This window comes from Labrus mixtus, chromosome 9 (genome assembly GCF_963584025.1).
Source record: "Labrus mixtus chromosome 9, fLabMix1.1, whole genome shotgun sequence".
Lineage (NCBI taxonomy): Eukaryota > Metazoa > Chordata > Actinopteri > Labriformes > Labridae > Labrus > Labrus mixtus.
Window position 1 is genome coordinate 24,435,403 of NC_083620.1, and position 25,131 is coordinate 24,460,533.

Genomic DNA, 25,131 nt, shown 5'->3' on the forward strand with positions numbered 1-25,131 from the left:
GAAAATAAGAATCAAAAAATGATTCTTCTTTTTTCACAAAAGAAATAAAATCCAAACAAGTTTGAATGAGATGAGACAGATTGATGTGAACATGGACTGGTGATTATGGACCTTCTGCATACATCATAAAGCAAGGCTTAAGAAACAGAAGATAAGAGTTTCACCTCTCTCCGATTTGATTCATGAAAGGTCAACCTATCACACTTCATTTTGAAATAATATAATGTATTGACTGAAGTAGCAGGAAGTAGCAGTTTTATTGAAAGAATGCAGTGTGCATGTTCTTTATGGAAATATAACCCAATTCAAACTGTCCTTTGATCCCTAGAAAGTGTTTGAGCTTCATGTTGTCACGTTGGATAAGTCCGTATCAGTCTTCGAACATCATTTTCATTCTGTTTTCTTCTGTTTAAGGTCAACGAGTGAATGAGCCATCAATAACATATCATTTACAATATTGGAGTTATTTAAGTAGGCAGCAAGGATGTCAACAATGGGCTCTGTGTGCAGAACTAAAAAACCACAACCTTCCCCGTCTGTTGCTCAATCACTCCTCTCTAACACGCGTAACATGAGGGATATTAAAATGTTTCCATTTGTAGTCTTTATTCTAAGAGATATCTTAAGTCTGATCCCCTACACATTACCCTGAACATTCAGCTCATTGTTCACTGTGAATGCATTTATGAGAACAGAGGCTCTGGGGCCGATTTATGAGAACCAGACTTTGGAGATATAATACATCACTAGTCTTGTTTGTTGTAAATATGTGCTACACATCAATTCCTGAATATCAACGGGAGGTTTTTCTGGGATTCATTTGACTAATGTGCTGCTTTTTCTCGTCCTGTTTTTTCTTCTTTAATGACAGTGACAGGAGAAAGTTTCTTGGGTTGTAAGTTTTTTTTAATCTAGGTGTTAAGTTTACAGTATGTACATTGTGAATATAAATCAGACTTATTGAAGTGTTTGGCTATTTTTGAAGGAAACACCCTGGGCAGGAGAAACAACAAGCCTATACTTTATTTTAAAAAAAAACCACAAAGCTAATGGATTTTAAATGTATTTTTTTTAAACAGTACTAAAAAAGTGCTAAAAATGAAAAAGCTTTTAAGATGCTTCAGGGATGCATTATTGATCTGTGTGTTTCTTCCTCATTTTCAGAGGAATCGTTAAAGATAGCTATTAACATGAACCGTATGTTAGACATAAGGAGGACGGGATGAGTGTGTTTCACTCAGTTTAACGTGAGGCGGCACGGCGAAGACAGACGGGGGCGTAAACTCTGTGATTCTGCTGTCAAGGAGAGGTGAAACACCATCCAATCAGGATTTGAAGGAAACCCCTGCTTGTTTCTTAACGTGTTAAACACGGGGATGGTGTTAACATGCTTTGTTTCAACACTAGTACTAAACCCCCACCTGCATACACACACACACACACACACACACACACACACAGAGACCCCTCCTCCACTGCCATATCCAAACACCCCCCCCTCCCTTTCGAAGTTGAGTAAACCTGCCGGGCTTCTGCGGGGAGAGCTTGGCCCTGATTTCAGTGCAGTGGAGGAGCCGGGGGGCCCAAGGGACACTCAGGTTACCAGCATCGAATCCTGCAGTATTAGCAGGGCACAGAGAAATAACAACAGTCTGCCATCTGGAACCTATGTTAAAGCCATTTTATCCTTGCAGCGTTCAATCATACTGACCTCAATTAAGTGTTATTTGTTCAGTATTTTTTATTCACTTCTTCCTTTAGCCTCCAGATCTCCCCGTCTCGTTGTACTCATGTTTTCTCTAACACACCATGTCAGATCCAAAGCTGTGCCTGGAGTTTAGGTTTTCTAATGATGTCCTACTCGGTACGAGCTTCCCCCATTAAACTTTAAGCAAGTCCAGCCCCATTAAGAGGTTTCAGAAGAGAGCACCTTTAAGTGGCGGGGGGAATAAAGCTCGTCTTTGTGCTGGAGAGATGCTGCATGGTATGTCGGGTGAAGAGTGGCTGCTTTTGGGTGAGGCTTCACGCTCATGACTCGGTGTGGTCGCTCTTGACCCCACTTAAACAGGAGACAATGAGCACACGTGAGCAGGTTCTTCCCTCTTTTGAACCTCAGTGCTCTCCACTTTTTTTTACTATTCAGAGAAAATGGAACAATACCGTTCATTGTTACTCTGCCGGGTTTCTTGGAACACTGGCGATGAACGCAGTTATGTTCTTTAAATGTTGCCTTAATTAATGGAAAGACAAACTTCCCTTTCTTTCACTGATATTTTATGAAGCTCTTCATTTGCCCACAAACTGCAAGAATATAAAGGAGAATTATTCTGATTTTTAAACCTTATCCCTGGTTTCCTGTAGGGATGCATCGATGGTTGATCTTTCCCAGAGATGGTTTAAGACTCCCACGCTGCTGACATTTTCTTCAACGTTTTACCATGAAAACGAATCAGAGATTTTCCAAAAGGGTACTTCTGCTGGGTTCAGCCATATTTATTCAAGTATTTGTGAGACTAGGTAAAGACTTGGACTCAGTGTTTGTGCTTTGAAACTTGATCTGGAACAAAAGCAAAGACGATCCCAGCTCAGATTGACTTTAAAAGTTAAAAGGTCTCGATGGCTACATTAAAGCTGCAGTTATTACACTTTCAAAGAAGTCAATTTTTACGAGAGTTCCTACCCACTTAACTTGTCACAAATTGGATGTGGTCTTGTGTGGCACTCTCCTTTCAGCAATAGTTGGCGTCTTTTCAAGCGAGGCAGAGGTTTGAAGCAGTTTAAGAGACTCACCCACAGGACTGCTCCCATCCTGCAGATTTCATCTTTTGGTAATGCGGATGCTATAGGGAGCGTAATCTCTTACTCGGAGTTTATAATTGTGACTTTTCAGCGTGCCATGATTACACTTGACAAATCATGTAGGAAAAATCAGGCTCTGTTTGAACTCTGGGATACATGTAGAGAAATGTCATTTATTCTGAAGAAAAAGTGGAGAAAGAATGAATTGAGTAAGGTCAAAGAGTAAGGTCTTTTACCTGCTCTCTTAAAACGTGTCTTTAGAGAACATTTGTTCTGAAATGGCGCTATACAAATGAAGGATTGATTTAGTGAATTGTGTTTCTATTTCAGTTCAGTGGTAAGAAATAACTTTGTCTGTTACAACTCTTTCCCATCCTGCTTCTAGCTTCATTAACAGACAGGTCTGCTTTGTATTATACATGTATTTTAGGTTTAGATAGAGAACAGGCTTAACCAAAGGAGAGCAAAAAATAGAGATAAAGAAGTAACTATGACATGTGATTTAAAAATTCTCCAGTTCAAAGAACATCCACCAGGATTGAGGACTCTGACCTGCACATCATGTGAAAGCAGGCAAGTTGGTTACTGACTGATCTCTTTCACTTTCTGCATGAAGCACATTGCAGCAGCTACTACAACTTTGAACAACTTTTTTTTTTTCAGAAAAAGGTTTTATCATTCAGATTTCATAGTTGTATGCTTTTCAGGTTTTTGCACTTTCTGACTTATACATTTTTTATTGAGGCTCCAGAGGTCTAGTTTCTTCTTCATGCAGACAAAATATGCAGGACGTGGAGAGAGAAAAAAGAGAAAACTGAAGCTTAGGGGGAAGAAATAATGCGCGCTATCCTAATGGCAGGGAGATAAAGAACAGAGGATTATTGGCGTTCAAGTCCATACCAGTTTTAGCCCATGAAAAAATAGGAGTTTAAAAAAGTCTCACATGATATGAATATTATTATAACTTTTTCAAAGCACGCGTGTACATTGAACAGTGTGTATCACCTGCACAACGGTCTAAACGTGTCAGCTAAGTCCAAAGTGAGAGACGGTATGAGCCTCTCTCTTATCTGTGTTTACCTTTTGTGATGAGTGAGCACTGGTCAAAAAAAATTGCCTGCTGCTCTGTGCCACACTGTCAGCAAGTCACAGTGCTGGTTGGATGCCAAAGATGCAGAAGAGATACAGGCTGCACAACTGAGTCCTCTCCTAAATATGTGCTGCTATCAGTGACAGGCATCAACAGGAGAGTATGGTCCTACAGACACGTCTCCAAGGAATCCTCAAACAGGTGACATGAGGTGCACAGTGGGGAGCCTGAGCATGCTGTCACTTCATAGTGCTTACTGTTTGCCCAGATGTTCAGTCTGCACAGGTTATCAGTACCTACTCCAACAAAGAAGCTGTGTTACAGATGGCACAACACTGACATGAATGAACACTTCTTGCACTAAATAATGTAACTATTCAGAAAGTATTCTGCATAAAAAACAGACAAAGCACCTCTATTCTTACTATTAAATAAAAGAGCAATTCTGTCTCAGCCTGTGCTGTTAGCATAAACCAAACAAGAATTTCAGCTTTGAAAGCAGTTTACCCCTGTATCCATTTGGTTAATAGATCCATTAAGCAGCATGGCGTGAGTGGAGTGTGGCTGCTGTGTGGAGCGCAGGATGACGTGTTAATCCTGGGTAATTTATTACCCTGGGTGTCGCTGGGCAAGAAGCTCCTGATAGTTCCCGTCTCACTGGGATGGTCCTCAGCCAGGCTTCCATGGGCATCACCTGCTTAGCACTGACTCCAGCATGCAGCGCTCATATCCGCTGATGCAAGTATGATGTAAAAGCCTGAGTGCAGGAAAACAACAGTGAGGGTGCACATATAGTGTGGCATTACATGAGACCAGCAGTCTTTAAAGGAAGCAGGCTAAAAGCACACCTGTGGAAAGGGAGAGGGTAATCAAATTCCACCCCCCCCCCCCCCCCCCCACCCCTGTGTTATGGGCACTTGCTGGCTCTCATATGGTTTTTATTTATGGAAGTATCCTTTTCTGTCTCGGGTCGGGCCCTGATTTGATCATGGATGCTGATTGTGGCCGAGAGCTGTGGTGATCAATCCTAATTTACTTGGAGAATTAAATTTGTATTTTGGAGGATGCAGTGCCTTGCCCTGATGGATGAAAGGGCATTTCCCTCCTTTGCATCAACAATCAAGTTTGACAGAAAAAAAAGAAAAGAAAAGACACAGCACATATCTTTTATTTTGTTGATTTCTTTCATAGCTTGTAACGCGGGGCTTACTCTGGGGAATAAAAGCTGCATTAGAGGCTGATAGAAGATAAGCCAAAAAAAGAAATTGCAGAGGCAATCGTGCATGAGGGTTTTTTTTTTTTTTTTTTTTTTTTTTACGAGGCTCAGCACTGCCTAATGTGCAGCCATCGGGATCACAAAGTGCAGACCTCTGGTGCCTTAGAGGCAGAGGAAGGGGAGTGTGCAGGTCAACACAGCACTGCCAAGCGCTACCCGTCAGCCATTTCATGTCATAATCAGTTAGGGGCAAATCAGCATACACCAACTCTCAGCGCCCCGGGAAAAATCCTCTCAGGATTCCTATCTCACTGTGCAGCACTGAAAGGATGGCAAAACGAGTGTCGTTCTCCCTGCTCTACGAAAGAGATTATTATTATTTATTTTATTTTTTTTAACATGTGCTGTATTTATGCTCTGGAAAACAGGCACTGTGTGTTTACAGTAGGCCACTGCAGCAGCCACGCCTTCTAGACACAGCATCTTTACAGCCTGTACTGCTGTCATCCAGCCGATGATGAAGCTACAGAGTGATTAGCCCCACCCAGAGGCTGCTGAGATGGGAGATGTGGGAGGTGTGTGGTTGTCAGAGCAGGACTTGCAGAGATGACTCAGTTAGGCACTTAGAGTAAGATCATTATGCAGGAACCCTCTCTTTCTTTGCTGTGTGTGCTGATTTTTTTTTTACTGTTGATATTGAACAGCAGCTGGTTTTATTGCTCTCAACGACACAGTAGTGTGTGCTGCTTGTTGGGCATCATGGGGTACTCCTGCTCTTAGCTTATTTTACCCACCATGTTGGCTGATTCATTTTGCAGAGACCAGCTAAGATCTACGTTTGTTGTCATTGTGAGCATACTAAATAAGTCCAGTAAATGTGATTAATGGAGACTTTAACATGAAGGGAATACAGTACCTCCTACCGATGGTGTTTTACTTTGATGATTCCACTGCAAACTCAACAGCTAGGATAATCTAATAGAGGTTAGGTTAAATTTAATCCGAAAGTCAATGTTTCAAGAAAATCCAGCAAAGGGCTCTCTGCATGTAAGAGAAGGAAGTTTAAAGGTCTATGGCAGAGAGTGGAAGTGCTGCCTGTGACTGTGGTGACTTGTGATCGAAAAGGACCTTACTGAGTCTGTGATCTTGGCAGTGCACTTCCTTACCCTGGGCCGACACAAGATACGATCTCGAGGAAATTTTAGGATCTCCATTGTGAGTGGATTGTAATTGGTATCCAGCGGTACACTGCAGTGCTCTCACAGTGTCTCTGAGAGGAGTTCTTCCACTCGGGGGGCTGCTCCTTAAGGGCAACACAGTCAATTTAGCGGCCTTGTCATTCGTAACCAGGGTTATGCGCAGAAAAAAAAGAAAAAAAACAAGAGTGGGGGATTTCCTCTGTGTGTTGCATTTCTTAAAAGTCAAAGAAGTCATTGTTACAGGAAAAGTGTGATTACAAGTTGACAACTCTAAACCCAGGTGTAAATGCATCTAACATGCATTGAGGTCAAATTCAGTTTAGAAAGCTGGAGCCTGGCGTGAATATGACAACTTCCTCTATGCTGCACTTTTTTCCTGTAGTCAGTCCTACAGAATTAATGCACCGTACATGGCTATTGCATTTGGGCAGGGAAGTAAAATCCAAACACAAGTGGTCACCAGAGACACATTAGAAACAGACGCTGATTCCACAAGTGAACAGGAGAGGGGCTTGACCCAGTCTAGACCCAGTCTGCATTAACTGCTCTCTATCTGTAGGTTAACGTGATGTTTTCATTGTTTTTCTTTGTTGGTTTTTTGTTTCATGTCTTCAGTGTTATCACATTTTCAGGACAGTGTTTGACCATCATTTCTGCTGGGATTATGCTATGCCACCACTTATTTCTGATTTCTCCAATCAGGATCCTGGATCAGGAAACTGCAGGATCATTAATGGCATTAAGGTGTGATAATGTTGGTGACTCAGTTTGTAAATATTGCATTTTGTAAAAACATTTTATCTGACCATTTCGGTTTGCATGGCAGTCATCTGTTTTGTTTTTTCCCTGTAGAGCCTTTTCAATGATCAAGGCAGCCAACTCTCAGGATTAAATGGAAAACTAATAGTGCTGGAGTAAAAAAATAATAGCATTAGCTCTCACCTCATTTGCATTAAGTGGCTTAAACAAAATTGGTATGTACATTGCAACCAGTAATTTTATAATCAGACCTCAGCCGCAAGTGACATAGGCTAAATAAAGCTGTTTGTATAGCCAGCATTAGAAATATAAAGGACTTTTTCTAAGCCAATTGGAAGTAGCACCATCACAGTGGCACATTGGCAGCCTTAACATCGGCTGGATAGTTTTGTGTGCCTGCGCTTATTTGATTCGGATTTCATGAAAAAGTACAATAAGTACAAGTACAATATTCCGGTTGTAGGTCAGCAAACAGAACTTACTTCTAAGGAAACTGTGAAATCTGAAGTTTAGAAAATCCTGTTTGATAAAAGTAAGACACTGACAGTCCTTTGACCTGTTTTTAAAAAGGAAAATCCTTACCTACAGAACCTGAGGTGATCTTTACATTTCTATAACCATGGATAACCATCAGCTTACAAAGTAGTTCTGTCTGCTAAAGTCTGTTCAGTTTCAAAATATAACCAGATGTTCTTAGTCACTGTTCTCAAATAGCAGAGGTCCTCCAATAGAGCTGCCAGGTGCTTATAATGTTAATTAAAATATGTCTGTCTTGCTTTTAGCTACAGGGTGCGTGGAGACTGAGACAGGAAACTGAGGCATGACAGGTGCTGTTGGAGAAGTGGTCGCCAGGAAGTCTGTGAAAAAAATGTAGTACAGTGTTTGGAACATAGGATCAGTGCTTCTGGATCTGTTGCTTTGCGATGAGCAGCAATTACACTTTGTTCACCTCCTTTCTATTCAGCGTAGTGTCTGAAATCTCAAAGGCATGATCTCACAAAACTTGCTTGTTTTTGCAGTTCCAATGAACCAACCCTTAAGGTTTTACAAAAGCACATTCATTCTGTTCAGAGGATTAATTGTCTGTTGCGTCTTAGTGCCGTAGCGTGTCCTCGGGCTACAGCTGCAAACTACAGCTCAAACATTAGTTACAGCAAGTTTGACAGTAGCAAGTTTACATTCAGTTGATTATTGCTTAGCTGGTATTAGGTTCGGTTTGACTGCAGGCCAAACTATAAATCAAACCCAGGTCTAGCCTCTGCAGAATAATGAGCATTAATTGTCGACTAATGAGAGACAGGTCACCATCAGGGTGACCTCTGCACTCAGCAGCCATGCTTGGGATCAGAGGCACTTCAGCCCGAGTGGAGGGGCCCTCATTTAAACGTGCATACATTTAATGTCTGCTGTTTCTGATTGCTTTAGTGAACCTTCCTAGTTCAGATTTCTTATTTACTTGAAGTCCTTATATAAGATTAAAAAAAGGTAAAGATATATATTGACTAGCCTTCATCTGCAGCAGTACTGCAGTGGCAAGCCAGCGAAACACTAACATCTTTTTTTTATTTTTTTTATAGTTTAGCAGGAACATAATGGATAAGTAGACATTTCAGCCTAACATAGCACTGCTAACATTATGCTGTATTTGGCCAAGGTCAGGAGCATACATCAATGCAGAAAGTGAATAAATAGACTGCCTCTCCTTGTTATTTACCAGGCTGGTTTAATAGCATTATTCCATTGCCTGCTCTCTCTGACAGGAGTAAACCTTGAATTGCTTCGAGTGATTAGTAGTGGGGAGTGTGCTGCCGCAGCAGTCCCAGGCTACCTTTGTTTATGTTAAGGCTTTTACGCATTCTGTTTTATTTGCTGGCGGGGCTCGCTTTTGATCCCGGAAGGAGGTGGTGCAGCTGATATGCCCCTCCGCCACCACAGTGCCCCCACCCCAGCCCGTATTATTACTACGGAATTCAGATCTGTTTGGCAAGCCATTGAGCCCCCCCCCCCCCCCCCCCAGCCCATCTAGCCAAGTCTTTTTTCCCCCTATTGAAAACACACCTTTCTGTTGACGAGGAGGCTTTTCTATAGAGCTCAGGCATGTGAAAGGTTCCAGAAAAGGAGTAAGTGGTGCCTGTGTGGAGCTTTCGTTGCTCTCAATGGACCTTGTAGACAATGTTCCTGATATGTGCCCAAACGTCCTCTCTGTTGCACTACAGCCTGCTTTTGTGTATATATTTGTCTGCAGTGTTTTGAGCTAACTGTCACTTATCCTTTGACTATGTGATTATTTAAGGTTATTAATGACAGAAAAAGGAAAATATGCTCTGAAGAACTTGTCACCTAATGTATGCATTACATTTTTCTCTTAGATAAATGATTGAGATACATACGATTATACAATCTATATGACGTTTTAAAGGGATTTGGTTGGATTTTTTGTTTGTAGAGATTAAGTCATGGTTATATCCTTATTAACAGTGATGGTTTATCAAACTCTCAGTAAAAAAAAAAAAAAAAGAGTTGATGCACTGTCTCAGAAATGTGTCTAAAAATGTCATCACTAATCAGTTACACATTATGTCTCAGTCTTGGTGATACTAATTAGTAATAATAGTAAGTGATTAAGTGATTTCACAGACAAGTAATCTGTAATCATGTCATATTGTATCCAATGGGATTTGCCCGACATTGTGCTTGCGTGTTACTTTGTCTTTTTTGCTGTGTTGCCTAAGAATGTTCGATTCATTTAGTCCGGGGATTCTGCGTGGAAAATCGACGACACGTTAAGAGCAGCGAGCAGTTAATTCTAATGGAAAACAGGGCTGTGTGCACAGTGAAGGCTAGATTTATATGCAGCAGCACTGAATAGCAATTCTCAGCACACTGCTAATTGTTTGATGGATAGTACGGAGCCATTTGCATATTTATTGTACCCCAGATGCCTCCCACGTATTTAGACCCCATATTTAACCAACCCCTGACACTGAAGCAATGGTCACAACGACCTGCCCAGCGAAAACCCCAACTAGTGTTTTAGCAGGCGCCTCTGTAACCACCCGTTAAACTCTGAGGGTGCTATTTTTATGGGGGCGGCTTGACAGATTTTGTGTGTTGTAAAAGGCTGCTGAACTCCTCTAAAAATGTCAGCCTCCTCCCGCTTTAGCACCGGAAGTAATGTCGACTTTAGACCTACCTGGTGTCGCTGGAACAGATTGAGAGATTAACTCAACGGAACTTGATTTGCAGCAAATGTTGGCCAGTGATCATTTGTCAGTAAAAGTAACTTTTCCTCATCAATTCAACAAACAAACAAACAAACAAACATATATTCTTACTTTCAGGACATTTTAAACTGTTGTAAAATATTCATGACGTGTTCTAAAAAGAAAATCTAATTTATTTGATTGATGATGAGGTTAATCAATTATTTTTTTAACATACTTACTAATACTGGCTTTGGTGTTATGCTTTTGTAGATCCTTTGAGTGCATTTTCAGAAGTTGTCACTTTTGTACTCGGGGCATGCACAAGCTGAAGTGACTTAAGAAAGAAGTACAATGATTGGGAAACACTTTAGTGTGTGTATTTCTTTCTCACACTTCCGTATACACACAGACTACATAAACACAGCATGTACAATTAGTTGTAAATACCAGGCCGTGGATTTGCCTACACTACTCATCATCTGCTCGTATGTATTACAGTGTTGTGTATTTGCTGCACATCCACTTCACTCAAGTCTCAATTTAAATCACTTTGATGGAACTTTCTTGAGCTGCTCTGATGGTCATGAACTTATCCGTGGTGAACTGTTCCGAGCATTTACATAAAAGTCGGATGCATCATCGCTGTATCTGTTGATTACAATTGACACATTTCATTCTCCCTCGCCTCCTGCAGCAACTGTCCCTGCAGCAGCACATCATTAGTCTGCTTACAGCTGCTTTACATTTGCTTTACACAGATGGACAAACCTGGCGCAGCCGTGCACTAGTTGTAGACAATGCAATTGAAAAATGTAGAGTTAGCAGTTGTTTTAAAGGGTAAAACAGACCATCCATCATTTCTTTTGTCTACCCGGGGAGAGCTCAATTGATTTTGGATCATTGCATAGATCTGCAGTTAGCGTCTTTTTGGCACTGCTCAAGCGCTGCAGCCTGGCTTTTAGAGGAACTTTGAAATAAAAGCATGCGATTGTTATCTCCGTTAGGGAGATCTCAATCTGTGGCAGCCATTTCTCACTGGTCTTTGTTAACAACTTTTCTAACCGAGTCTTTGTGAATTTACCCTCATTAACCTTCTCCTTCGGTGCTTCAAGCTGCGTCTTCCAGCAGTCCCTTGTGTCTTACTATGAGACAATGATAACAGTTAAAAATAGTCCTCTTATCACTTCTTAGTTGTTCTTCATAAGCGGCATGGAGGCATCATGGCTAAATAAAGCCTTCTGTTTATTATCTTCATGTACTAGTGCATTAAATTAATACATTGCTGGCATCTTTGTTTTGGCTCCTTTTTCCTCAATTTAGACTTAGACAGATGAACGCGCTTTGCTTTTCGGCACTAAAACAAAAACGATAATGCCAGATGTAACCTATTTGTAGAGAACAGTGCTGTTTAGTTGTACCCTGTGCTTTGTGTGAATATTCCGACAGCTGTACTGAAGGTAAATACATTTTGGGACCCACATTTGTATCCCACGTCATCTGTCTTTGTGTATGGCCTGTTGCTTCTCTGAAAAAGTCCTCTGGGGTTTCCCATGGTCTCAGAGGTGCACCTCATTGCATACCAGCCGATTAATAAAGAGGAGGGAAGTCTTTACAGACGAGAGATGGCAAAAGCACGGCGAGCCCAGCTCTTTGGAAACAAAAACAATGCACTTCTCAAAACGTTACACTGCTGCTTGCTCTCCGCCCCTCTCACATTTGCATAGCATCAACGATCTTGAGCAAAAAAAAAAAAAAAAAAGAAAAGGTAAAAAAAATAGCAAACCATACAAGCTGCGTCTGAAATCTTGGGAGCAGCTGAAGTGCTCTTGCGGCTGTAGAGTGGAAGCGTTTTCTCCCCCCCCCCCCCATGTGGCGGAGGTCCTGCTATTGAGGCCCCAAGTCATTAATCACCAGGATCTTTTCAGCTGTCAATACATACAAAAAGAAACCCCCCAAACCCAACAATGGTGTCTTCAACAGAAAGTTTTTTTTTTTTTTAATTCAGGGGCAAATATAGTTCACTAGGGATTATTGTTTACTGTTGAGTCCGGCACAAATCTCATACAGTATTCATAAAGAGCTTATCTTGTGGAAAAATCCTTGTCTGAACAACACAGGCATCTTGTCAATATAAACTCTCAGACTTGCCAGGAGTAGTCTTTATCTCTTTTGCAAAAGGCTCTGTTCTTTTATCTAGTGACTTGCATCACATTTTTGCTTCTAGGGGGGGAAAAAAAGCATTTTCAATTGTTGAGGCATGTAGTGCATAAGTGGCATCCTGTAGAATTGAATAGCAGGTTTTAAGCTCACAACATGTTATCATGATGACATTTTAGGGCTAAAGCAGGAAAATAATATATTATACAGCTGCAGAATCTGGCTCACTAATTCTTTCTGTTCAGTAATTGAGCCTCAAAGTACACAGTGACCAAGCCTTTAATCATCTTTATATCCACATCGACAAATGTTAATCCTACTCAATATCTTGCAGCGCGCTGTCGCTTTGAATACACTGATTGCGAGGCACCTTGATGTCGCTCTAAAAGAAAAAGCAAAGTCTTCTTCTCTCTTCTAATCTTTTCTGTCCTGAATGACAAAATATTAAAAAAAACATTTATTTCTGAATATATTAGAATTATTTGAACACGTTTTTTTCTTTTGCTTCAATGTTTTGTCCTTCAAGGCAAGAGAATAAAGTGCTGCACATAGCCCGATGCTAAAACTGCCTCTCTCTATTGATCTTGTAGTCGGTGTGATATTTGACAGTTGGGGTTTTATGTTTCAGATTTTAATCATCTCTGCTGGTTCAGTGTGGTCCCAGATTTGTTTGCCTCCTCAGTTTTCAGCGATGGCGATGATTTGTAACTTATAAACAACACAATTCATGGAAGGACACCTGCCACTTTTACAGAAGCTGGAGGCCCTGCATTTCTATACGACACATAAAACAGAATATTTGTGGGGGACTTGAACCGTAAACTTTATAGGTGCAAGATTTGCTGTGCCATATTTTATTAAATCTAATCGGGCTGGTTTTTCCTTGCTCTCTCTGTGTGTGCTCAGCCATGCATACACTGCTGTTAACAGAAACATGCTTTTGAATTGTGTTTATTTTCACACTTGCGTGGTTGTGAATGTGTGTGTATGTGAAGGTTTAGCGTCAGCTTGTCCTAATTACAAATAATCTATGTTCTGCACATGTTTATGATTATAACTATAAAAAAGTGAACCATGGGTAATCATCATCAATATTTGCTTCATCATGAGTTTTGAAAAGATTACTCTGCTATGAATTCATTCATTAAGTTTCCCTCTTGTGTGTTTTTTTCTCGACAGAAGCACTCAAATTAAACTGGAATATTGACCCACATTTGATGTTGAAAACAGCGTGGAGGCAGCCATGGAAGTGAAGGAACGTAGACCCTACCGCTCACTCACTGCCCGGCAGGACACAGAGCGCCGTTACACCAGCTCCTCAGCAGACAGCGAGGACGGAAAGCCCAACCCCAAATCCTACAGCTCCAGTGAAACGCTCAAGGCCTTCGACCATGACTCAAGGATGGCCTACGGGAGCCGTGTCAAGGAGATGGTTCATCACGAAGTGGACGAGTTCAGCCGGCAAGGTTAGCCTTGGCTCTGCTAATATTAGAAATAAAGTGCTGTAATGTCAATAGAAGAGAGCGTCACTGATATCACTGCAGTGCATCTGTCAGTATATCAGCAGAGAACAATGACGTGAAGAAAATCCTGCTGATTAAGTTATAGGCACCTTTCTGCCTGGTCTCAATATATGCATCATTGCTTTTTAATGAGAAATCTAATTCGCATTCAGTCGCAGTAGAGGTCACACTGCATTGTTTGACTATTAACAGAGGTGGCTATGGATTGAACTTACCATGCCAGTGTTGAAAACTGCATGAAAGACATGCATCCCATTACCTGCTTGTTCCAATTTATTATTGAACATCAAAGTTCAAATCAGATGTGATAGCACTGTCAAGTTAGCCGAAATCAAGCTGGAATATAGCATAGCCGTATAACTAAAAAATGCAAATAAGTATGAATGATGACACAGGCTTTGTGTTTTTTTGGGCTGGGCACTAAAGGAAAGAAACGCCAACCTTGTGTGTCTTTTTATTAGTTTATTTGTATTTTAAGCATTCACAGATTCGAGTGAGTTCTTTCATCAAAGACGGCTTAAGACCTCCTGACTTACAGTCAGGTGGTTAATCCAGTAACCTTTATAGAAGGCTTAAGCTTGAGAGGGAAAAGGAGACAAATATCTCAGTTTTTGGGATGCAGTTTAAGTTATTAAAGTTTTGAATATGGCTTTTTTTTAATCTGCTGCTGCTTAAAAATCTAAGTAGAAAACAGCAATTGCACATGAAATTGAAATTCCCCCACTGTGGTAGGAACCCAGACATGAAAAGCAACACATTTGTGAATTCCGGTTTAAACTACTACAGTACAGAATCAGAATCAGAAATACTTTATTAATCCCAGGGGGAAATTCGGTGTTACTATTGCTACATAAATCTGAATCTTCATGTGACTCACACACTGAGGTTATGAAGCATCTGCTTTCAATGATTACTGAACCTCTTTAGGTCAGGATATTGCTGTCATCTCTACAGAAATTAATACAGTTTATTATTTCAGAATGTCACAGTAATTTACACGTTTAATCATAAAAAGCTTTGTTTTTGTTGTTTCGCTGTAGGCGCAGACTTTTCCCTCCGAAACCTCGGCTTCGGTGAGGCCTTGCCGTCCCACGTGGCCACGTACAGAACTGAAATGGGGATGCCACACCGTGACTACTCAGTCAGTGTGGGCTCGGATGCAGACACAGAGACAGACGGCATCATGTCTCCAGAGCACGCGGTCAGACTGTGGGGCCGGAGCAACACCAAGTCAGGCCGCAGCTCGTGCCTCTCCAGCAGAGCAAACTCCAATCTAACTCTCACCGACACCGAACACGAGAACACAGAAAACGGTAGGACACGTTTCTCTTTTACCCTTCCCATGCCAGTAATAAATGAGCAAGCTGATTTTGGGTTTTGTCTGTTTCCATGTGGATTTGATTAGGACGTCGAAGTGGAATAAACGTGTGTGTGCTTTTGTTTAGCATGGCACTTAAACAGAATGAGCCGTTCTGTTAGACTGTTCTGCATGGCTCAGTCTAAGACTTAGATCCTTGTGTTTGGCTTTGGCTAGTTCTTACAAAAAAAAAATCGTTCATAACATTATCACGTTTTGTACATCTCCTTTAGCATGTGTTCAGAATTTGGCTAAAGATCAACACATTTAAGATTTGTCCTCGTGAAAAAAGGCAACTGCTTGTTTTTCAGCCTTTTTCAGAAGTGCGCTCTGTTGCTTTCCCCCCCCCCAAACTCTTTCTTTCTCTTATTTCTTTCTCTTTTTTTTTGTATCAGTTTGTGATTCATTGTTTGTGTGTGTGTGTGTGTGTGTGTGTGTGTGTGTGGACTTTTTGGGCTGGCAGGTTTTGTGTGAAATCAGTGCCAGGAGTGGGATGCTATATAAATTGTATTAATCTTCCTGTGTCATGGCGTTACGCCCGAGGACCAGATGAGCCCGTACGCTTGTTGAGAAGGTCACTTGAGCACAGGGAATATGTATCTGTGAGCCATGTCAAGTGCCGGAAAATGCCAGATGATAATGGCAGTTCTGCTGAAGATGCTTTTTATTCAAATTGTAGATTAGTGAGTTATGAATGTGTGAGAACAGGTTGGGAAAAGAAAGGTTTGGAACCACAGATCAGTTCTCAATTGCTTATTTGTCGGTAAGTCAGTGCATAACTTAGTAATAGCTTTGATAGTGTCAACACAGAAAGAACAAGCTCTTTGAGTTAATTTAATGCAGTGTGGAGGCAGAAACTGACAGGCAGGTTTCCTATATCCATTTAGCCCTTTTGTGTCTGTAGTGCCCACTCCTTTCTGCATTTATTTACCTGCGTTTCTGCCTCAGTGGATTCATCGACTTTTTTTTTTTCATTTCTATGTTCTATGCTCTACATTTTAAATTCTGTGTCCCTCCATGCAAAGTTTAACATATCCAAAACCATGCATATTAACCGGCAGATTTATGATACTGTGTCCCAGGATATTTCGCAGATAGAGGAACTCATCACGGGGCCTCACGGCAAAATTCTAATTGCTCCTGCACAGCCTTCCCGAGAACCTTGTGAATAGTTTTGCATTTCAGAGTGTGTCATATTATGTATTAGCTTCTTATTATAACTGACAGAAATGACTCTTGGAAGTGGAATCCATTTGCCCGAATGACTCAGGGAGAGAACGTGGCATCCCTCTGCTTGATCATCTGAGATGCCAGGGGACTTGAATTTGGCTGTATTGTACATAATTAAAGAGAATCTCCTCAGATGGCTGTTAAGGAGCTGCGATGCTGGATTTTATTCAGAGCACCCATTGCTGCATCATCATGCTACATCTGTGAAACCCAACCGAGATTCTAAGTAGCTTTTTTATTTAACTCACCCAAGCAGAAAGAGCACTTGTATTCAGCATTTAATTCAGTAATGCCTGATAACATGCAATTTATATATGGCAAGTTAATTAAAATCCATCGAGCAGGCCTGCTTGTTATGTGCTTTAATCTCTTTAAATCAACAAACCATTTACTCTGCTTTAATATATTCAAGCTGCTGGGCAGTTCTCCCCCTCTTCACATGTGACTTACTTGACCCTGGTTTTAATGCATGCAAATAAGCAAGAGCGATTTGGAACAATTTTCTTGATGCTGAAATGATTCTGAGGCGTCCAATAAATACTGTGAAGAGAAGCCCTTGCTGATAACGGGAAGATTCATTCCAGCTGTGATTTGATGATAACATTTGCAGCTACATTCATTGTTGCTCAGGCCCACTGCATTATGGGTAGAGAAGTAACAATGAAAACACAAGTAATTATGTAAACTAATTGTATCCCTACAGACTCATAAACTATTCAGACTCTCAATCACTCGGGAGAATTGGATAAGTAATTACATCAACCACCAATTGAAGTGGTATGCATGTGTGTGTTTTGTCAACATTTATCCCCTGTGCATCTTTTTTTGGTTGGTTAGTGTTTAAAACGCACTCATGCATGAGTGTACAGGTATTTGTGTGTCTCCTACCCAGCATGCATCTGGTCCCTAGGGAGCCCCTTGAGGACACCTCCAGCAGCCAGCCACTGCTGAGTCATTGCACATCCTACAGAGGCCGAACAGCGAGGAGGCCAGTCCAACCTGCTGGGTTTGGGAAAGGGGCTGCTTTTCATGGGCTTTACCCCGTCACCGTTTATCTATAGCTGGGCTCTAATCCCAGCTGCCCCCACTGTCACGGCTAGACTGTCAGGTTTCTGTCACCACAAGAAGCCAGGAGATAGCCACAACAGCCTGCAGAGGGACTGTCGCCACTCACATGGTTCACAACCTGCAGAGGAAGATCATTCAAATAGAGCCTACACAGTTCTTGCTAATAGAGATGATTGTTTGACTGATACTTTAATAAAAAACAAATGATCACTAGTTCCAGTCGCTTGTATACTGATTGAGCTATTATGATAGGGCAAAGCTATTTGTTCTTCTACATGGTACTATTTAATACTGTTTAAATAAGTAGAAGAAATAACTGCAGTATGTGTCACAGCTGTATGGCATTTAATTTTAGGAGAAAGATTATTTTTTTATTAGTGCTCATTACTCAAATCCTCGTAGCTGTTTGCATTGCTTCAGGGCAAAGCCTCCAGGAACTGCAGCAAAAATCTTTTTTTTTTTTGTGAATGTCCTTCCCAAACCTTTTAGCTGCCTCTTGATTTTCAGCAGAAGAGAATCAGCTAGAAGAGGAACTCCAAACCCTTTAGACTATTACAAATTTAACTTATATTTTATTTAGATTACTTTTTTTATAAACTCCTTGAATGGACGTCTAGTTTGAGGACCATGAAGACTAAAATTATCCACAGTACTGAGTTTAGGAGAGTTATACTTCTTCTTATGCTGCTACCAATACTATAATTAATAATGATAGTAGAAGCGGGCATGATCATTTAAATTTTTTATTTTTATTTGTGCTATTATCATTAATGGCAGAATTGACTTGACTTGGCAGGAAGTGATTTAAAAAAAGAAAAAGTGTGTGAAGTTCTGAGAAATACGCAGCCCTGATGATGGGTACTGCATCTGTAGTGTTCCTGGCTGAAGTTTAGTGTTTATTGTTTATTTGGATCCCCATTAGCCGCTACCTAAGTAGCGACTACTCTTCCTGGGGTCCACTCATACAAACATGAATTTAAAATCCACACAAATTCAATTATTAAAAGTCCAAGACGGAACAGAAAAAGACAAAAATAGAAATAAATGACAGCACAGTAACAAGCAAAGTACAAAACAAGAACACCAAGATGGACCTATTGCAAGTCAAAAAGGTCATCTCTCATTTGCTCATATTATATCTATGCAATCAATAAAATACAGTGTTGGACAAATCTTATCAATATTTTTCCTACTAGTATTTATGTGTGCAAGGCCAGCATGGTCTCTTGTATCGAGCCATGGATCCAGATCCATCTGTATTTAACAAATAATCTGATATTTGAGACCAATTGAGGAAGTTTATCAGGTATCCAGAGGAGTGATGCAGGTGTGATTTGTCCTATCCTTCAGTGCCAGTTGAATCTTTAGCTGTGCTGCTTTGGATGCACTGAGGTGGGTTTTTGTGAGTGTTGAGGCTATTCACTGACAATTTGTTGAGGAACAATTGGATTTTGTTTATTCTCCTGAACTGAGAGGTTTGTAGAAAATACAATGGCGTTGTAATTATCAAAACACACATTTGTTTAGCCTGCTGTGGACTACAGGAGAACTTTCAAATATTCTGTTTGTCCAAACCTTATCTTGTGTTTCACAAAGCCATGTCTTTATCAGACAAAGCAAGTTAAAGAATAATGCACGTTTGAGGCTCCCTCACTGACTAATGGTTCCAAGTTACAAGACAAAGGGGCCTTGAAGATGAATGGTCATCGGCTTTCTTAATTCTATTCTGTTTTTTTTTTTGTTCTGCATGATTAAATACAAGTCATCAATCAGCATTTTTACCTTCAAAGCGCACATTGGCTAATGTTCTGATGTGATCACGCCTTTAGCCTCCGTACTAGCACTGTTTATTGATGCTGAGTTGTTGGATGAAAAGTGGTCGGATGCTTAGATGCGTAGATTTAACTTGTGCAGGCTGTTTTTCTGCCTCTTCATACACACTTGTTTACAGCTGTTTAGATAAGATTGTTTTCTGCCTCCACTGTTGCTGATAACCTGATGCTCTCTTCTTCAGATACAAAGTGTCTTTGTACTGTTGACGTTGCTGGAGGATTATGGAGCTTTTCACAAAATCGCACAAATCTTAGTTACTAGTCCATAGCTGGGAAGTCTGTGTATTAAAACTTAAATAAATATATACAAATGATTTTTTTTATAATATTAGTAATTGTTTTTTTCTACTTATAGCTCTAAAACTAGAAAAATAACAGTAAGAATTGTATATAATTTTAGTAGTAGTTGTTGTTTCCTTAGCTTTCCTAAAATATAGGAACAATATTCTTGCTGAAAGTCAAAACTTGACTGACAAGGATCTATTCCCTCACTGCCTATTTCAGATACTTGTTGGAGAGTTCGAGACTCTGAAGGAACTGTGAATTGTTGAAAGATTGAGGTTAAGAGCTGCGGGGTGGTGCTCAGTCTGAGAATCTTTGAACATAGCGTGGCTGTGTGTGAGGGACAGGTGTTCCTCGTAGAAAGACGTCAAAGCCCAACAGGCTGACAGCCTTTGAAAAGCAAATCTCTGGCAGATTTTAAAACGTGAACAGGGAGCACGCAGCAGCCCGTCCCCCTTACTATGCTGATGAAAGAACGTTTGTTCACTTCTATTCACCCTCCTCTGCTCAGGCCACATTTCCTTTGCACAGAAAAACACCACCTGAGCTGGATAGTAACAGTTCATTGTACTTATTAAAATGAATTCAATTTTTCCTCAAATGCAGCGTTGTTTTTATTTATTTCAAATGGACCCAGACACCAGAAGATGCCACAGACACCACGAGAGCTGCATTGTCTAAATGAGCATGGTTTTGTACTAGCAGTTTGAGTAAAGCAGTTAAAAGTTTTGTTGTGTTGGGAATTCTTTGATCATCATCTCTGGATAAAAGTTTTATTTATTTTTTTTTTACCTCAGAGCAAACAGCGTTTTAACACTTTTAAACAAAGCCTCCCTAATTTCTACCTCCCCCCCCCCCCCCCCCCCCCCCGGAGCTCTGCCACAATGTTGGGAGCCTATGGGGTGAAGTGAAGTCAGACTACCAATTAGACGAGACATATTCAGGGATTACAGGCCTGGACTCATTAGGACATGTTTTACAGCAGTGTGGTAGAGAAGACATGTTTTATTGTAACTGTGGTGCCAAGGAGTGGCACTAGCATAGTTGTGCATTCACGAGGAATACGCAAGACAAGGCATGTGTGCGGACTAAATTAGGGAACACATAATTTTAGTGACAATATAAAAAAATATTCTGCTTCCAAAACCACAGAAAGAAGTTCTACAATTTGATCATTTAATCAGTTTTCCTGTTGAGCCACATTATGATGCTTTTTTTTTTTTTTTGATGCATCATTGCCTCGTGGCATCTGTGATAGAGACATAGTCTGTGATCATTTTCTGCTTGTGGACAGTTCTTTCAGTAACACTGGGATCTGTAATTTCACTGCATCCACATCGAGCACAACATGGAAGCTTGTTCTGAAATGGTCGCAGGCGTCATAACAGCAGAATATCAGGCGAAATGATGCTTCAAAGAAATCACTAGTGGTTTCCCAGCTCACAGCCGCGGTTATTTTCTTCCCCCAGTATTTCTTGTGAAGTTATTTATTTGTTTACTTTTTTGGCAGAGTCCGTGCTCAGATCATGGATTAGTAGAGATATTCTCTGGCTCATTTGCGGGCTAATTTGCTGGGTTTTAGAGGCCCGCACGGACAGTTTTGGTCTGTTATCTGTGGACTTGCATACCCGCTCCCTGCCAGAGCCTCTGACTCTCTAAACCAACAGCACATCAGGGCCCATCTTACCACCGAGGCTCAGGGGCCTCTCTATAGCTGGAAGCTGGACATGGAGCAGGATGAGCCCTGCTCCACAGAGGATCATTCGTACCCAGCCTCACAGCTTCTGTGCCTCTCTTAGAAAACCCATTTAACATGCAGTCGATGCAGTCGATGCTATCTTAGTGTAAGTTTCAGCAAACACTCTCCCCTCTTCCAAAGCAAACTCTGATGTAATGGTCTGGGTTTCAAAGCCTCAAAACTGAGCTTATTAAATAAATCATGTATCATCCAGAGTTGAACAGCCCATTTTAGTCTAATTTCTGAGTTATTCTCCAGTGTTATTTAAAAAAAATGTTTATACTGAGGGAACTTCTAAAGCTATATAATAGTAAGTAATGAAAAAAGGTGGTCTATGAAAATGTTGCATCTTACTTAATGAAGTTTTGCAATCATTTAAAGAAAAGGGAGCACTTGTGTCCGATCAGTGTGCACCCCATTCACAAAGCCTGGGGTTGGTCCTTAGATGCAAATATGTATGTGAAGTATTAGTTGCACCCCCCCCCCCCCAATAAAATGTAATTGTGTTCCTCCAAAAAGCACACCAGCAATGTAAATGAAATTAAACCAAGATGCCACACCTCCGACTGTCAGATTGAAAAAACTCTGTCAACTACAGCTGCTGCCACTGCAGGACAGTCGTATCCTGCTCCACTGGGAGCGTCGTCTAAACTCTGTTGAAAGTCCCATCAGTAAATCTTTGTTGAACTGGGCAGATAATAATCAGTACGCTAACGTAACAAGGTGGCATTATGATGAGTTTAAGGTAGGGCAAAGGTTAATACAACATCATTCTCAAATGTAAAATCTCGAAGAAACTTGTTTGAATATGTATACATTTGTTTGAAAGAGAAATGTTTGTTTTTCTTGGGATATAAAATAGATATATAAGTTCTGTTGAAAACATATTGTCAACTAGTCTTTCCAACAAATGACAGATAAGTATTGATAGTGGTATAGATAAAGACTCAGATCATTCTGGATAAGGAAATCATCATCAATAAAAATGAAGGATTACCAGACCTAATCCCCCTCAGCCTGTATCCAATAAGCAAACATTGAAAAACTGATATCATGCCTTTCATATTTTATCTCCTCACATCTCATCTTGTCACATCTTAATTACCTGATCCTCACTTATTTCTGATGTTTTTAAATCTTCTATACCTGTCTCCTACATTTAAGTTCCAGATAGCTCAGAACGACCGCTTATCTCTCGTGAAATCAGTTAGCGGATGTTGTTGAGGCCGAGGAAGCAGAGATCATTACGTGCTGTTGCCTTAGTATGAGAGAGAAATAATTGAACCTCCATGCTGAGATTTCTCTCATTAGCGCTCACCTCTGATATGTCGAAGTGTCTGATACTAAATCCAGGTACAGAATGCTTAATTTACTAACGATTCACAAGTGAAAAACATGTTCTAACATAGAGATTCAAACTTTATTCTGCGAGTGTTAAAGCATTATCGTAAATGCATTTTAGATATATAAATACTTGTTGTGTACACATAATAGTCACATGCTTAATCCATGACTCCAAAACTGAAAAAAATACACACATAAGTGTCTAACATCAAAGCACCTTTGAATATGAAAACACAAAGACAGTAACTGCACAACATTCAGACTTTTGATTTGTGTTTTATCTTGATGGCAGCAGCTTTGAACCACGTTGAATGAAAGATCCTATGTGTGATAAGTCAGACGATCATTAGAGTGTAACCGCATGATTATTTATTTGCATCGTCCCCGTTTTTGTTCTCAGTGTTTGTCAGAAGTGCATAATTTAAAGTCAGATAAGCGTGCCTAAATAAAAAGCCATCAGTGCACTGCACACATTCGACTCAAACACACAAAGGCTCTGCAAGTCTAAAAGCTTTTTGAGCCGGACAGCTCGAGTCCTTTCTGGATTATTTCTCCGACGGAGGTTATTCGGGACAATAAAATGTCACTGCCTGTGCATGTTGAAGAATATAGCTCAGGACAAAAGGCTTTAGATTTTTGTTTCACAAGTAGTGCCGTCGGACTGGAAACAGTCGTCTTATCTCAGCTGTGGGAATAGCAAAAGTCTGCGGCAGATCACTTCAGAGCTGCAATCTCTCTATCTTTAAACCTGCATGCTCATACTCGTGTTTATTACCAGATCTGGGCAAACACACAGTTTGAGCTGTTTAAAGTGACTCATGACTAGCTGAGCTCTGTAGTGGGTTACAGAAGGTGGGATGTGTAACACTTTTTTTTTTTAGAATTTCATTAAGCGCCTGTGTGAAGTGAAGTCAATGACAGCAACGTTTTCCATATTGAGTTAAGGAATTGATGACCACCTGAGGCTGTGGTTTTTAAAATGTCAAGTTAATTCAGGAAAAAAGAAAATAAATTGACTTCTGTCAAGCCTGCTGCTTCATCAAGAGTTGTGTTAACAAAAAACATGGAATATCAGTTGTTGAAGGCTGAGGCTCACATTTTGTACAGCTTGAACAGAGAACAAGGAAGTGAGGGGGAGAAAAAACTGTTTGTATCTTTGAGGGACATTTGGGATGTTTTGTTTTCCAAGTTTGATAACCCTGATTTCCCCGAAGACTCGAATAAATGTTGACTTTGTGAAAGTTTTAAACAATTACATCTGTAGATTTCACCGAGCAAGAAGCTCAAGTTTACAGCTTGTTAGTGTACATCACTAATTGGATGCTCGGTGCTTTCGATCCTGGGTCAAACTTTAATTGTTGTGGTATTTTAATTGTATTCGGTTGCCACCCTTGTAATAGATTACATCGTCTTCTTTAAGTCAATATTACTGGAAAGGCAGCGAAGATGCAGAATTAAAGAAAGTGAAAGAGAAGGGACTACAAGCCGAGTGCAATCTTAAGAGTCTGTGATGATACATTTTCAGTTCAATTTTATCACAACTGCACCGCAATAAAAAGTGATTTGATTAAGGGTCACAAAATGCTGCAAGGCCAGAATTTTCCATTAATACGTTCAACCTATACAGGGCTGCCCAGTGAGAGTTGTTGACTCCCTGTGTACACCGGACTATAAAGAAACGATATTGCATGTAGCATTTGTGAGTGCAAAAGGGATGAGAAAACCAGGTATTAAAACATTTAAAGTGTAATCAAAATGAATTATGAGAAAGGCTTAAGTGGGATAAACACGAGCGTGATACTTCCCTCCTCTGTCTTGCTCACAGAATTCACATCCAATAACAACACACCAATCTGAATCAGCCTCTGATATCAAGCATGCATCAGTTTTTCAGCTAATAAGGAAAAAGCATTAAGAATAGATTAGACTTTAATATAAACAATGTTACATTGCAGGAGAGATAACAGTGACTGGAGTGCAATAAACAAAGGATCTAAAAATGTGTCACGCTCATACAGCTGCAACGGATCAATTACAGATTGATCGGCCTCAATCTTGATGCTGCACATGGACTCGGGATGTGCAGACAGACAAACAACATATATTATAAATTAACTACAATCTCCGCAGAGGGGAATTTAAAAGCCTTTAAACATTTTGCAATGGAAAAAGGCATATTGGTCTTCTTCCCTCCTATCATTGTTGTTAACATGTTTTTTTAATGTCTAGTAACGGCAAAATATATTGAAATTCACATTCTGATTTTACACTGCTGTGAGGTTTAAAGGATAATTCTGGTGTTCATGTTGTTTCCCATCTCCAGTTGCTAGG

At 40.4% G+C, this 25,131-nt stretch overlaps 1 protein-coding gene across 1 annotated transcript in view; it reads left to right on the forward strand.

Moving 5' to 3' along the window:
- tenm4 (teneurin transmembrane protein 4) overlaps positions 1-25,131 on the forward strand; it is a 137,859-nt gene that overhangs the window by 15,052 nt on the left and 97,676 nt on the right. Inside the window, exons 2-3 of the mRNA XM_061047042.1 lie at positions 13,606-13,892; positions 14,990-15,262. Of these exons, the coding sequence (XP_060903025.1) occupies positions 13,670-13,892; positions 14,990-15,262 (496 nt within the window). The 5' untranslated portion in view covers positions 13,606-13,669. The remainder of the gene's footprint in view (positions 1-13,605; positions 13,893-14,989; positions 15,263-25,131) is intronic.